Genomic DNA, 13068 nt, shown 5'->3' with positions numbered 1-13068 from the left:
GTCTTAGTATGTAGGAGTCCACTGAAAGATTCTTCTCTTGACCTCTGCTCAGTGTACCGTGAAGCAGGGAGGGGTACATGGGCTGCTTAAATGACTACCGTTTAATATATTTAAGAGAATAACATGGTCTGAGGAAAACACCATTTTAATTGACTGCCTTGTTTCCAAAGGTTCTTGATTATCAAGTTTCCTGACTCTTACCTGGGAGTTGGGGCGAGGGCATATGGGAGCGGTAGGAGGGAACCTGGATAATCGGTAACCTTCCATATGAGAAATGAACATGAGAACGGCCTTAACTACATTAGAGCTATTTCACTAGACATTTAGTGTGTCGAGTCCAGCTAAATGCAGCACAGGGAATTCCTTGGGAGTCTGGCAGGAATGGAAAGACAAAATGTGTATTTATTGGCTCTCTCCACCCCAAAATGTAAGTAAACTCCTGAGGATTAGGGACTGTAGTTTATCACTCTGCATCACCAGCTCCTGGAAATACAGCTAATAGATTCTTAATAACTGGTAAGTGAATGAAAGAAATGAAAGAATCTTAAAAACCCAGAAGTTATGGGGAGTTGTGATAACTAATAATTACAACTTTCTCTGGGAAATGTCAAAAAAGTATACTTTTATGAATGTTTTCATTTCAGTAGCTCGCCATAAGAAGTCTGTATATGGTAATATAGTAGTGAATGGTTAGAATACTTCTGGCAAAATCTTTGTAACTTCCACTATCCATTTAGTTTTGCAAATGTGCTTTAAGAATTATTGTATTAGAAATTTTTAGAAGTCTGTTTTATTGAAAACACATCTGTTTTTGTTTTTGTTCAGTTTTAATCGCTTGGATCTACCACCATATAAGAGTTATGAACAACTAAAGGAAAAACTTCTTTTTGCAATAGAAGAAACAGAGGGATTTGGACAAGAATGAATGTGGCTTCTTGTCTTGGAGGAGCTCTTGCATTTAAATACCCCAGCCAAGAAAAATTGCACAGATAGTGTATATAAGCTGTTCATTCTGTACAGTGAATTTTCTGAACCTCTCAAAGTATAAATGTTTTCCGTTCTTCCACAGAAATATGCAAAACAGTCCATCCTTTTCTACTTTATTTATTGTTCCCTTGAAGTGACTGACCAGGAAAAAGACCATCCTTAAATTTTGAAGCAAGCAAGAGACTTTATTAAAAATAAGTATATATCTATATAAGCATATATGATTGTGGCTCTAGTTTTATAGAGCTCCGAGTATATTAAACAGGACAGCCGTTCATTCAGAAATAATCTGGATTTGCTTTACCTTGTTTCTATTATCCAGAGGACAAAGTACAAATTGCTTCATGACCTTCTCCCTTATGTAACACCTCCTGCGGGTGTTTACTTTGCATGGCTGTTCAGGAAGGTATTAAGGGCTTAGGCCACATCTTACTTTGAGTATGTAAAAAAAAAAAAAAAAATGCTGCTGGCTTTTCTGAAGACAGGCATTTGGACCTGTCAATTTGTTTTAAATAAATACAATAGTTGAAAATTTTCCCTCTTTGCTACATCACTAACAAAGTAATGAATGAAACCATAAAGCACATGTAAGTCGTACACTAGATCCAATGCCATTTAGTTCATTCTAGAGATTGCAAAGAATTCATGAAGCAGCAAAGAGGCTTGTTTACATGTTACTTTGGGATGCTAGGTATTTGTGGAGTCAAAAAATCAGGTACTCATGTACTTTTGTTTTTAAGTCTGTGATGTTCTTTAATTCAGAATAAATTGACGCAGTTTGATACTTAGGAACATATAATAAGGTAATATGAATGAACATTTTCGCTTTTGCGTTACGAGTTTTGGTTTTATAAAACCAGATGGACTGAGGAGTTGTATAAGCATTTGAACACTCAGATTTATTTTCTATTAGTGTTCATATATCTTCATTCCTCTTAAATTCATGAAAATTTTATGATCTGAATTATACAAGCATATTAAAAGATCTCTTGGTCCCAGCCCCCTTTTTACATAGATCATTATTTTTGTCCTAATAACTTTTTAATTTTTCATTATCAAGGGCATTTGCTGAACTACAAAGATATATAACAAATTAAAATCTGGTGTGAATGTTATTAATGCTATTTTAGCAAACTGGGCTTCCTTGTTAATAACAAAAATTTAAATTTCCATTTATATCATTTCAATATGCAGTGTAAATTTCGGTAAAAATTTTTTTATAACCATGAACAGACATCTTAAAATGTTCTCTGTAACATATTTAAGTACATGTGGAAAATACTAGTATACAACTTAATTTCCCTAAACAGTTTGTTTTGCCAAAATTTTATTTTTCTACATATTAGATTGTGTTCTGCACTTCTATTCAAAGTTCGTAGTAAAGATGAAATAAAGGCAGTGATCCACTACGTTGAATAGACTCTTTTCCCAAATCCTAATCTGACACTGGGCTATTTTGAAGCATAAAGAATTAAAAACAAATACTAACGTATATGACATCATGTGATAGAGGTGACCAGCCTTCAAAAGGGCTACTTAAGTTACACCGTAGAAAGCACCACTACTCAATTTTGCCATGACATGACCGAGGTTGTTGATGAACACCATTCAGTGGCAGGGACGGTGTGAGAATGCCACTTAGCAGACCTGCCTGAAGACGGGAGGCTCTCGGGCTGCTGGTCCCCTCTCCTCACTTCAGGTAAGAACTTACTGTTCGCCCGTGGAGGCCACGCGCAGCCCACACAGACCAAGGCAGCTTCCTGAGGAAGCCTGTTGGGAAGAACCCAGGGCCTCTACCTTTCCACCCCAATGACAGAATCCAGGCCTCCAGGCAGGGTCTATTGTCTTGATTCGTATATTCAGTGGCTGTGAGAGAAACCAAAATGTGGGCCACCTCTCACCTTCTCGCTTTTCCCATCCTTGTCCTGTGCTGGGCTAGACAGGCTCACTGTGTCTGAAACGAAGACACAGGCAAGAGAATGAGGCTCGGAAACAGACTCCTATTGTTCCTGCATTTCAGCGACACCCAACTCCCCACCGCCACCACCACCAAAGGAAGCCCAGTGAATGGGTCACAGGCACAACACAGGCTCAGTCAGACCAGTTGTCCGTCTTCCCAGGAAAGCAGCTTTACGTGGCTTTGGAGTGCTTCCCGGGCAGTTTAAAGCAGAGTTGAGGAAACCTTTTACCACGCCACCTCGTTAACCACCTGCCTGCTGTCTTTAAAACTAGATGGGCTGATAGGGGTGAAAACTAGTGATAAGGGTCAAAATACCGTTTAGCAACACTGCTTCCGTTAAAAATGACCCCTGACTGGGAAGTTCATCTGGACTGGGAACTCTCCAGACTCTGGATAATAAACCGTACCTTTGGATTTCCCAGAGGAAACCCATAACTGATGTCCCTTATGAGGTCCCTGAGCTGGGCGCACGCTCCGCCACAGACTGCTGCTGTGAGGAGTCCTCATAGGGACTTGCTGGCCAGTTGCGGTTCCTTCTTACCGCCTCCTCCGTAAGCCTGTTAGACTGGAGTCTGGAGGTCTGCTGCACCCTGCGGATACTGCAGAAGTCCGAAGTCTCCTCACTGAAATATGTAGATGAGAGGATAAAGGTTGTCTTAAAAACACTCCCCAGTTTTCTCAATCTCTGAACTTAAAGAGCCAGATGAGGTAAAAATGGGGAATTGGTCTGTCTCCAGGGGAAAACCCAGACCTTATCAGGAGCCTTCTACTTTTTGAAGCTCCTTTGTACCGTGTATATTCCTCACTCCTAGGACAACACAGTTCACTGTTCTGAGCAGTGCAATGGGTCAAACCAGGGCATTCATTAAAATAATCCCACGGCCCTTGCCAGAGTAATCCACTCCTCCTAGTTTTTCTTCCCAATAATGCCCGGGCACACACGGTCCAAAATAGGTTGTATGGTGAACATCACAGGAAATCAAAGAATATTCCTCAAATAATAGCAATATAGTAGCAAAAACGTACGACTCAAAAAGTGGCATCTCCTGAATTCCAAATTCTCCTCCCCAAATCTCAACTAAGAACACAGATAATAGCATTTAGAAGAAGTATTTACTGATACAGTAAGCCCTCTGTGCATTCTTTCATCCTTACAACTCTGTAAGATTGGGGTTTGCCCTCTGTTGTAATGATGCTTATTTTACAGATAAGAAAATATCTTCATTTTTACGAAGGCCACATAAGCTAGTTCACAGGCTATGACTTAACCATTCGGTTGGGAAAACTTTCCTAAGAAGTTAACGGAAAGCTTTCGGATTTTCTAGAGTAGCCACTTTCCAAATCCAGATTTATTCTCAATCCTGAAAAGGGAACTTGTTCACAAGGTGAGGTGCTTCACCAGTCTACCCATAGCCCATGTCTGTAATATGTTTAGAAGAGAGAATGCTATAAACTCGGTTCACATGCGTGTGAGGGGGGGTAAGCGTCTCAAACTAGCAGTCACATCCGCAACACACAGCAGTTAAGCGGGACTGCACAGGAAGAATAATGGGGCTCTTAGGGTTCGTTCCCAGAAGCAGTAGGTCTCATTGTGAATGAGGAGATGCCAAGAATCAGAGACAAAGTACACACCCTCAGAATCTTAGGAATGTATGTCGTGGAGAGGGGACCTATCCCTTAGTTTAAGGGGAAAAAAGGGAAGGTAACAGCTCCAAAAATTAGGATCCGGCAACTGCACTCCTAGGTGTTGGTAAAACTTGTACCTGATGTTCACAGGAATCAAAGACTGGAAACAGCCTAAATGCCCTTCAGTGAATGGTTAAGTAAACGGACACGAACACAGGGCAATAGTGTCAGGAGTACAGACCACTCAACTACTTGACGAGATTCAGAGGGTCTGAAAGGAATTCTGTCCAACGAAAAGGCCAGTTCTCAAAAGGCTACATATTCTCTTCCATTTACATAACATTCTGGAGCAGACGCCAGGACTAGGGACGGTGGTAGAGAGGGCATGTGGAAGAGTGTGACCCTGCAGGGATAGCACTGACCAGGGAGTTTGAGCAGTTGGTGGAATGGTTGTCTTGAGTGTAGCGGCAGTTAAAAAAGAAACCTGCAGGTGGGGCACCCGGGTGGCTCAGTCAAGTCCTGCCTTCAGCTCAAGTCCTGACCCTGGAGTCCTGGGACAGAGCCGCACATCAGACCCCCTGCTCAGCCAGGAGTCTGGTTCTCCTTCTCCCTCCCCACTCCCCCTCCTGGCTTTCTCTCAAAATCTTAAAAAAAAAAAAAAAAAAAAAAACCTGCATGTGACAAAATTACATAGAACACACATAAACGAGAGATGGCATTTAGAATTAAAATCTGAATAAGAATCTATGGCCTATACCAGTTACCTGGTCTTGATACTGTACTGTAGACATCCAGGACCTCTACCTTTTGAAAAATGATTTCTACCTTTTTTCCCCCGAACTTCCTATGAATCTATGATTTCAAAGCAAAAAAAAAAAAAAGCCTCTTTTAAAGCACTATGAAATATCAGAAGATAGCTTTATTACTGAAAGACCATTTCACAAAAACTACTTTATAGAGATTATTCTTGAACACATCCAAACCCTTAACCTCCCATTTGATTCCTTGGTACCACTGGTAACAACAAACACACATACACAGTCACACCTCCAGAAAATATTAAAAGTCACTGTAAGAGAAAACTGAAAAAGAAAATTTCAGATAAAAAATGTTCAATACAAAAAACATTAACACAATATACTAATATGAATTAAATGTAAGTTAACTACAGATACCAGAAAAATCCAAATTAGAAATTTAGAAACTGGGCAGCCCAGGTGGCTTAGCAGTTTAGTGCTGCCTTCAGCCCAGGAAGTGATCCTGGAGACCCAGGATCAAGTCCCGCGCGGGCTCTGGCTCCCTGCATGAAGCCTGCTTCTCCCTCTACCTGTGTCTCTGCCGCTCTCTATGTCTCTCATTAATAAATAAATAAAATCTTTAAAAAAAATTTAGAATCTCAGAACTGGACAAACTAAACAAAATCTTTGCTGACTGAAATTGGGAATAAAAATGGAAGAAAAACATCTCAGAAGTGAAGACAAAATCTGAAGAAGAAAACAAAAATAAGGGACATGGAAAACAAATTGAAAGAGCCAAGAAAATGAACCAAAGAGATAAAAAGAAAAATCAGAGAAATAATTTAACAATCAGGCAAAGAAGATCTAATATACATATAACTAAAGTCACGGAATATAAGATGGAACAGTGGTTCTCAAAAGTAGGGTAAGGCAAATGTGGAATGAAGGACAGTCTAATAAGATAACTGGACTGGCCTCTTCAAAAAGTCCATGAATGATGGGGTAAGAAAAAAAAACAATGGGAGAACAGCTCTAGATTTCTTAAAACTAAGGCAGAAAATCAAATACAATATGTGATTAACTGGAGCCTGGTTTTTCCAAACTGTAAGGCATCCTAGGATATTTTAGAAAATATGAATATGGCTGGATATTGTAGGATGATATTAAAGAATTACTGTTAACTTTTTGTTGTGATAATGGGTTTATTTGAAGGATGTCCTTATTTTGAGATAACATGTGAAGTCTTTAGGGAGGAAGTATGTTGCCTATAATAAATTTCAAAAGTTTAGAAATGCACATACACACACACACACACATACACCAGTAAAATATAGCCCAAGATTAGCAATTGAAGATGGGTATATAGAGTCCAGGACTTTCAGTTTTCCTTTTTGTTTGAAAATATACATGATGACACAGAAACAGCCCACACCCGTGTAGTTCACTGTTAACAACTGTCAAATCATTTGGGGGAAACCCACCTATGCAATGTACTGTTGATTTATCTAAGTGACATCCAAGACAATCCTTTTTCTACAACAGTTCTGCAGTGGTGGCATCCCAGCCTCAAGTAATACTGTCCTGCCTATTTAAAACCTCTTACTTTCTATTTCACCATTGAGTTCCGTGTTCCTATCACCATATTAGGGCAGAGAATCTGGGCTTTATCTGGTGACAAAATCAGTGCTCCACTTATGAGACTATGTCCCATTAAAAAAATCACTCCATTTTCTGTCCTCTCCTGACTTAAGTTTTTTCCTTACACAGGTTGTTTCCAAGAGCCATCATTTTACTACTTTATACCAAGAACCCTCAACATCCTAACCTATTTTCACTGCACCTTCTCTGCAAGATCTCAACTTTGCATCAGTCCAATTTGACAATGCATTCCCCAAATGAAACCTCTTCCACAAAGTTCTCTTTTCTTGATCTCCCATTCTGATGTGATCCATCCTCCTTAGAAATCCTACACCACTTTGTACTGCTGGTGTCCTAAATGTGCAATATCTCTGCCTCTGAGCCAGGGAGAGGTCTCTACCACTCTTAACTGTAATTATTTCTTTTGTCTTGTCTGTGAAGAAACTTAGAATTTTGTATATTTAATCTGTCAAATGGTCACATTAAAGGAACTGAGGAAACAGCTATAGAACAGTTATGGTTTATGTATTAACTTTGTAATTTGATGAAAAGGCAATGTTTCTTAGATATTTCATGTGCTTTCTTCTCTGAAAAATTCTCAGTTCTTGTCACTGAAACCTGTGAGCAACTGGGCAGCTTCTGTCTGTATCTAAAATGGAAAAATACATGTTATAAATAAACAGTACAGCACTGATACCAACTTGCAAAATCTAAGTTCATAAAGTGGGCTGTGGTTTCTAAGAGTTTCCAAAAAACCAGGATAGCACTTTTGAAGAATAAAACTGAACAGTGACTAGGTAAGACTCTTAGAGAGCTCCTCCAAATTAGTACACATCCCTTGCCTTTTATTTTAGAAACATATTTGATCTGTCGTATGTGTCAAACAGGAATAAGACAGCAAGTAATTCAAAACATCTGTTGAATAGTAACTAACCACTTGCTATACGGAAATTAATAGAAACATTAATGAATTCAATTTGAAACAAACACTACAATATACATGTAGACAAATTATGTTTTTAAATAAGTTCTTAAATCACCTTTATTTAACAGTGCTTTAATTTATCTGCCTTAATTTATTGGCGATATTTTACCTGTTTATCCTCCTCTGTGTGTGCTGGATAGTCCTTGGCTTTCATTAGCCAGAAGGCAGCAAGCTTTTTATTGTGTAACTTCAAATATGTCTTTCCTAAAAGAAGCAAGTTTTTGCTGTAGAAGTTTGGATCCACTGTACATAAGAAAGAAAAATTTATCTCAGATGAAACAGAATTGCTCTTATTTTTAAAGGCTTAATTTTTTCAGGCTAAATTCCAATAAAAAATTTGTGTGGTCAATAAAAGATTAGGCTAACTAGAATCCTCTTTTCAACTATTCTGATCTCAAAGAAATATTGGTAAAGTACATTTATTTGGTGTCCACTATGTGCTAGGCATCCTATTATAAAATTGTATTAAAATGAGAAATGTAAAGGAAGTGCTCCATTTAACAGATGAGAAACTGAGGTTCTTGATAGAATCTATGCTCTATAAGGACAGATGTTTTTATTAATGTCTTTGGCTCCCTGCTATACCCTAGGTACCTAGAATAGTACCTAGAACATAACATGCATCCAATACATATTTCCTGAATGAATGAACGAAATCATGATGATATATGTACAGCTGACCCTTGAATAACACAGTTTTGAACTGCGCAGGTCCAAATATATGCAAGATTTTTCTCAATAAATACAGTAAAATACTGTAATGGTATTTTCTCTTATTCTTAACATTTTATTTCCTCTAGCTTATTCTATTGTTGGAATATAGTATATAATACTTGGAACATACAAAATATATTTAAAAAACTGTTATCAGACTGGCTTCTGGTCAATAGTAAGACTATTTAGTTGACTTTTAAGGGAGTCAAAAGTTATATGCAGATTTTCAACTATGCAAGGGGGTAGGCACCCCTTACCCCCTCGTTCGAGGGTCAAGTGTCCATACATACATTTGATTAACATTTACTGAAATGTAAGTTATACTTAAATATAAATTTAACAAAGACTTTGTTCTTTTGGAATTTATAATGAAGAGGAGAGACCAATGAGCATAACTAAATGTAACAGAAGAATGAAAGGAATGCTTTGACAGGTATACACATTTTAAAGTGCTATGAGAAACCAAAGAGAAAAGCAACTAACTTTAATAGGTTACATCTGGGCTGACTTGGAAACTGAATAGGATTTTAACAGAAAAGTGGGAGAACATTTTTGGCTGAGGGAAAACTGAACAAAAAGCCAATGAAAGCATGGGACTGTCTCACTGGCTTCATTAATTCTTCAGTACAGATTCCTCCTATCAACCTGGGACTTTCCATATTTAAATCATACTTTTTCCTGGATATAATTTATGGTTAACTCCATTTGCTCCTTTAACCTAAAACTGTTCTATTTCTTTTATTTAAACATATTTATGAGATGTTGTGTAGATGTACTTAAGATTTCCTTGGGACTCATTAATTTGTTTACCCAGTCATTCAACAAATTTGATAGCTTTCGTCTAAGCAATGAGGATACAAATTGTGAGCAAAACAACAAAGTCTGCATCATCCTGAATTTAGTCTTAGACGTGTCAACAAATACTCATACCGTGGAATATAAGAGTCATGATGGGAGAAGTTACGGGTACTTAAGAACCCTAGGAGGAGCTCCTGACCAGATATGGCCCATAAAGAAAGGCCGCCTGTTGGAACTGACCTATAGGGTAAAACCTGGAGAATGACTGGAGTTACTGACCATGTTTTTCTCAACACCCAGACCCTTAATCCTCTAAGGCTCTATTTTTACTTTGCAATTATGCTTCTAGGTCCCTTTGAGGAAACTTTATTCCCAGATTCATATTCCTGATCTACAAAACTACTATCACAACAGGTAATCAGTGGAAGGCAATAACAGAGCAAATCAGAATTAATATATTACTAACATTCAGACACAATTCTTTAGAAGAAATGATTTTTTAAAAACTGCTTTGCTACTAAAAGCATTTGAACAAGTCTCTCTATAAGTAGGCTCTCTAATACATTGTCTATTTTTTTTCTAATTTTATAGAAATAGAATTGCAATGGTTTTTTCCTGGTATATCTGGTAACATAAGCTTATGTCCTTTACTCTCCTAGTTTGTGCGATTACTATTAAAAAGGATGAACTTAGGATGGACTAGTGTCAGTTTTGCAGGCTGGCCTTTTCTTCAAAGCAAGAGTGACATGACACTTCATAAAAGACAGTATTTGCAACAAAACAAAAACTGGTCTGGTTTAAAAAGATTTCTCATTTAAATGCTTTCTGAAGAGAGAGTAAATCTTAGAAAAAAAAATCAAAGATTTTTTTTTGCAGTGTGACAGTATTAGCTAGACTTATTATAATCATTTTAGAACATATGCAAATACTGAATTCTTATGTTGTACACCCTAAACTAATGTCAAATATACCTCCAAAATTTTTTAAACATTTAAATAAATGTTTCTAATCAGCTGTATAATCTTGAATAAGACAGTTAACCCATCAAAGCCTCCTCTCAAAAAGGAAAGTTGAATTATATCAAATCAACAACCATTCCAGAACTGTAGCTCTCAATTCAGTAGCAGCCTAATTCTTACTCTGGTGATCTTTACTGAATAAAGACTAAAAACTGCTTGATAATGTCTAACACAAAAAGTAGCATTATCACAGTAAGTAAAATTTTTGTTTTAAAAATTGCTATCGTGCATAAAGCATTCACACAATTTTAACTATACTAGTATGTGAAACAGAAAAATGTTACCTTGCTCTGCCCTGTGAAAGTAGCCTAAGGCCTGTTAAAAACATAAAGAGCCCAAACATAATGAAATGAGTTAGAACAGAATCAATACTAAAAAAACATTTTCTCAAAAGTCAGGAAGTAAATTAAAACATCTTAAAGATCAATTTATTAAGAGTGAAAGTTAACATAGCAAAATTGAATATTATGAAATCATCAGAGCACAGATTACAGTATATGCATCACTTCTAGTAATAACTTGATTGCTGTTTAGAACTTGTACGAAACCAGCATCAAGTGCAGAGAGGAAAGAACATTATATGCAACTCAGTTACTCTGTTCTTTCTCTTTTGAAGTCATAATAGTTATAACCCATAAAAACTTGATAAAATCAAAAGCTACATTTAATATATAGGTTGTACCAATAAATTTTTTTAAAGTCCTTTGTTATTGAATTCCAACATTAAATGTTATTGTGAACCTGAAACTATTAGCTTTTTGTACTATTTAAACCATTTTAATACTGTATCAATTTCCTAGAAACATAACTAATTTATTATAGGAGAGTTGACTAGATTTTTCTTAGGATACATTCTTTTTAATAATAATATATATTTCCCAACTGTGTTCTAATAATGCAACTAAATATTTTTATATCAAATTCTATACCGTAGACTCCCAGCAGAAAAAATAGCTCCTTGTCATGATACAGGTACTAGGAAAGTTTGTTTTTTTTTTTTTTAAGATTTTATTTATGTATTCATGAGAGCCACAGAGAGAGAGAGAGAGAGGCAGAGACACAGGCAGAGGGAGAAGCAGGCTCCGTTCTGGGAGCTCGACATGGAACTCAATCCCAGGACCCCGGGATCACATACTAAGCCAAAGGCAGACACTCAACTGCTGAGCCACCCAGGCATCCCATAGGAAAGCTTTTTCAATGGCATTATTTCCTTACTCTAAAAATTTTAGCAATTCAATAAGTTAACGCAAAGTGTCTGACCAGAAATCCCTTTCAAATTTTATTTTCAACAAGAAAAGCAAAAGGCCTTGAAAATATGAGGGGCACCTGGGAGGCTCAGTTGGTTAGGCATCTGCCTTCGGCTCAGGTCATGATCCTAGAGTCCTGGGATCAAGTCCTGCATCAGGCTCCCTGCTGGGTGAGGAGCCTGCCACTCTCCCTGGTTCTGCTCGTTCTTGAACTCTCTAATAAAATTTTTTTAAAAAGGGAAAAAAAAAATATGAGAGTTATGAGTCCTTCAACCCCACTTTCTTAAAAAGTTGTACTTATTCTTCCTTTAGCTATACAAATACATGATTTTCCAGTTAGTGTGTAGAACATGTACCTAAGACAAGCTGAGGAATATTTGAATTTCTTATCCTATTTTATGACTTTTATATGGTACAGATTTCAAACAGAAAACAATGGTAGATTTTAGCCATGGGGTATTTTATAGCTGACAATATACCAAATCATCAGCCACTAACCTAAATTTAAAAAAAAAAAAAAAACCACTCACCAGTCATAGGTAATAAGTATTAAGCCTTTGTGATAATAAGACAGTTGCACTGGATGGTTAGAAATGTGCTCAAATGCCTCACTGATCAGAGCTCCAGATCCTGACACTGTAGAATGCACTGCAGTTAAAAAATCAGTACTAACTTAACAAAGGACAGCACACTACCTCCTCATAGGTGGAACTAGGAGGAGTTGCAAACAGCATTTTAGCAATTCTTCTTTGATACCAAGGCATTTCAGCAAATGTATAACACCTAGAGAGAAATAACATACACATCTCAATTGTACTTTTTCTCTTTCAGAAAACCATTTTAACTGATATAAAATTATCTTCTCCTGTTGTACGTTTAAACAATTTGCACTCTGCATAATAGCCAGTAGGTTAATATTCCCACTGAATGACTAGACACTGACTTGTATCAATCCATCAATTACAGTGTGTTCTGTGATTAAACATTAGTAAGCACCACTACTAGTAATGATAACACAGTATATATCATTCATCACTAAGTGCTTACTCTGCTTCAGGTGCTCAGTGATTATCTCTTACCCGCTCCTTACAATGACTACATGAGGTAAGATCATTACCCCTGTATTTTTATGTAAGAAAAACTAACTCAGAGAAGTTAAAAAAAATGACAAAACTAAACATGATGTATATATAAAAAAACAATGGCAAACAATTATTTAAGTCTGCCTATTTAGGAGTGAGGCAAATGATTAACATCCAAAGGTCTTGACAACTTTCTGCTAAAGGGAGGGAAAGAAGTGCTGGATCTCTGACAAGGGTCTGAACTCACTGAAGTAAACACTGATTCTTTATCTTTA

The 13068-nt window shown here is 37.1% G+C and overlaps 2 protein-coding genes across 18 annotated transcripts in view; one reads left to right on the top strand and one right to left on the bottom strand.

Annotated features, from left to right (window-relative positions):
- The window catches only part of WWP1 (WW domain containing E3 ubiquitin protein ligase 1), a 117230-nt gene extending 114834 nt beyond the window's left edge, over positions 1-2396 (top strand). For all 9 annotated transcript variants that reach the window (XM_072803992.1, XM_072803991.1, XM_072803995.1 and 6 more), the window contains one exon: positions 826-2396. In XM_072803992.1, coding sequence (XP_072660093.1) covers positions 826-925 — 100 coding nt within the window. In that variant the 3' untranslated portion in view covers positions 926-2396. The remainder of the gene's footprint in view (positions 1-825) is intronic.
- Positions 2397-7452: 5056 nt separating this feature from the next.
- The window catches only part of RMDN1 (regulator of microtubule dynamics 1), a 59454-nt gene continuing 53838 nt past the window's right edge, over positions 7453-13068 (bottom strand). For 6 of the 9 annotated variants that reach the window (XM_072804036.1, XM_072804035.1, XM_072804032.1 and 3 more), the window contains 4 exons: positions 12407-12494; positions 10749-10779; positions 8043-8176; positions 7453-7597 (listed from right to left, as the gene is read on the bottom strand). In XM_072804036.1, coding sequence (XP_072660137.1) covers positions 7547-7597; positions 8043-8176; positions 10749-10779; positions 12407-12494 — 304 coding nt within the window. In that variant the 3' untranslated portion in view covers positions 7453-7546. The remainder of the gene's footprint in view (positions 7598-8042; positions 8177-10748; positions 10780-12406; positions 12495-13068) is intronic. The other 3 variants (XM_072804033.1, XM_072804031.1, XR_012019916.1) reach the window with 2 other exon arrangements.

The sequence above is a fragment of the Canis lupus genome, chromosome 28 (genome assembly GCF_048164855.1).
Source record: "Canis lupus baileyi chromosome 28, mCanLup2.hap1, whole genome shotgun sequence".
In the NCBI taxonomy this organism is placed as follows: Eukaryota; Metazoa; Chordata; class Mammalia; order Carnivora; family Canidae; genus Canis; species Canis lupus.
This window is presented reverse-complemented; position numbering and strand designations above follow the sequence as displayed.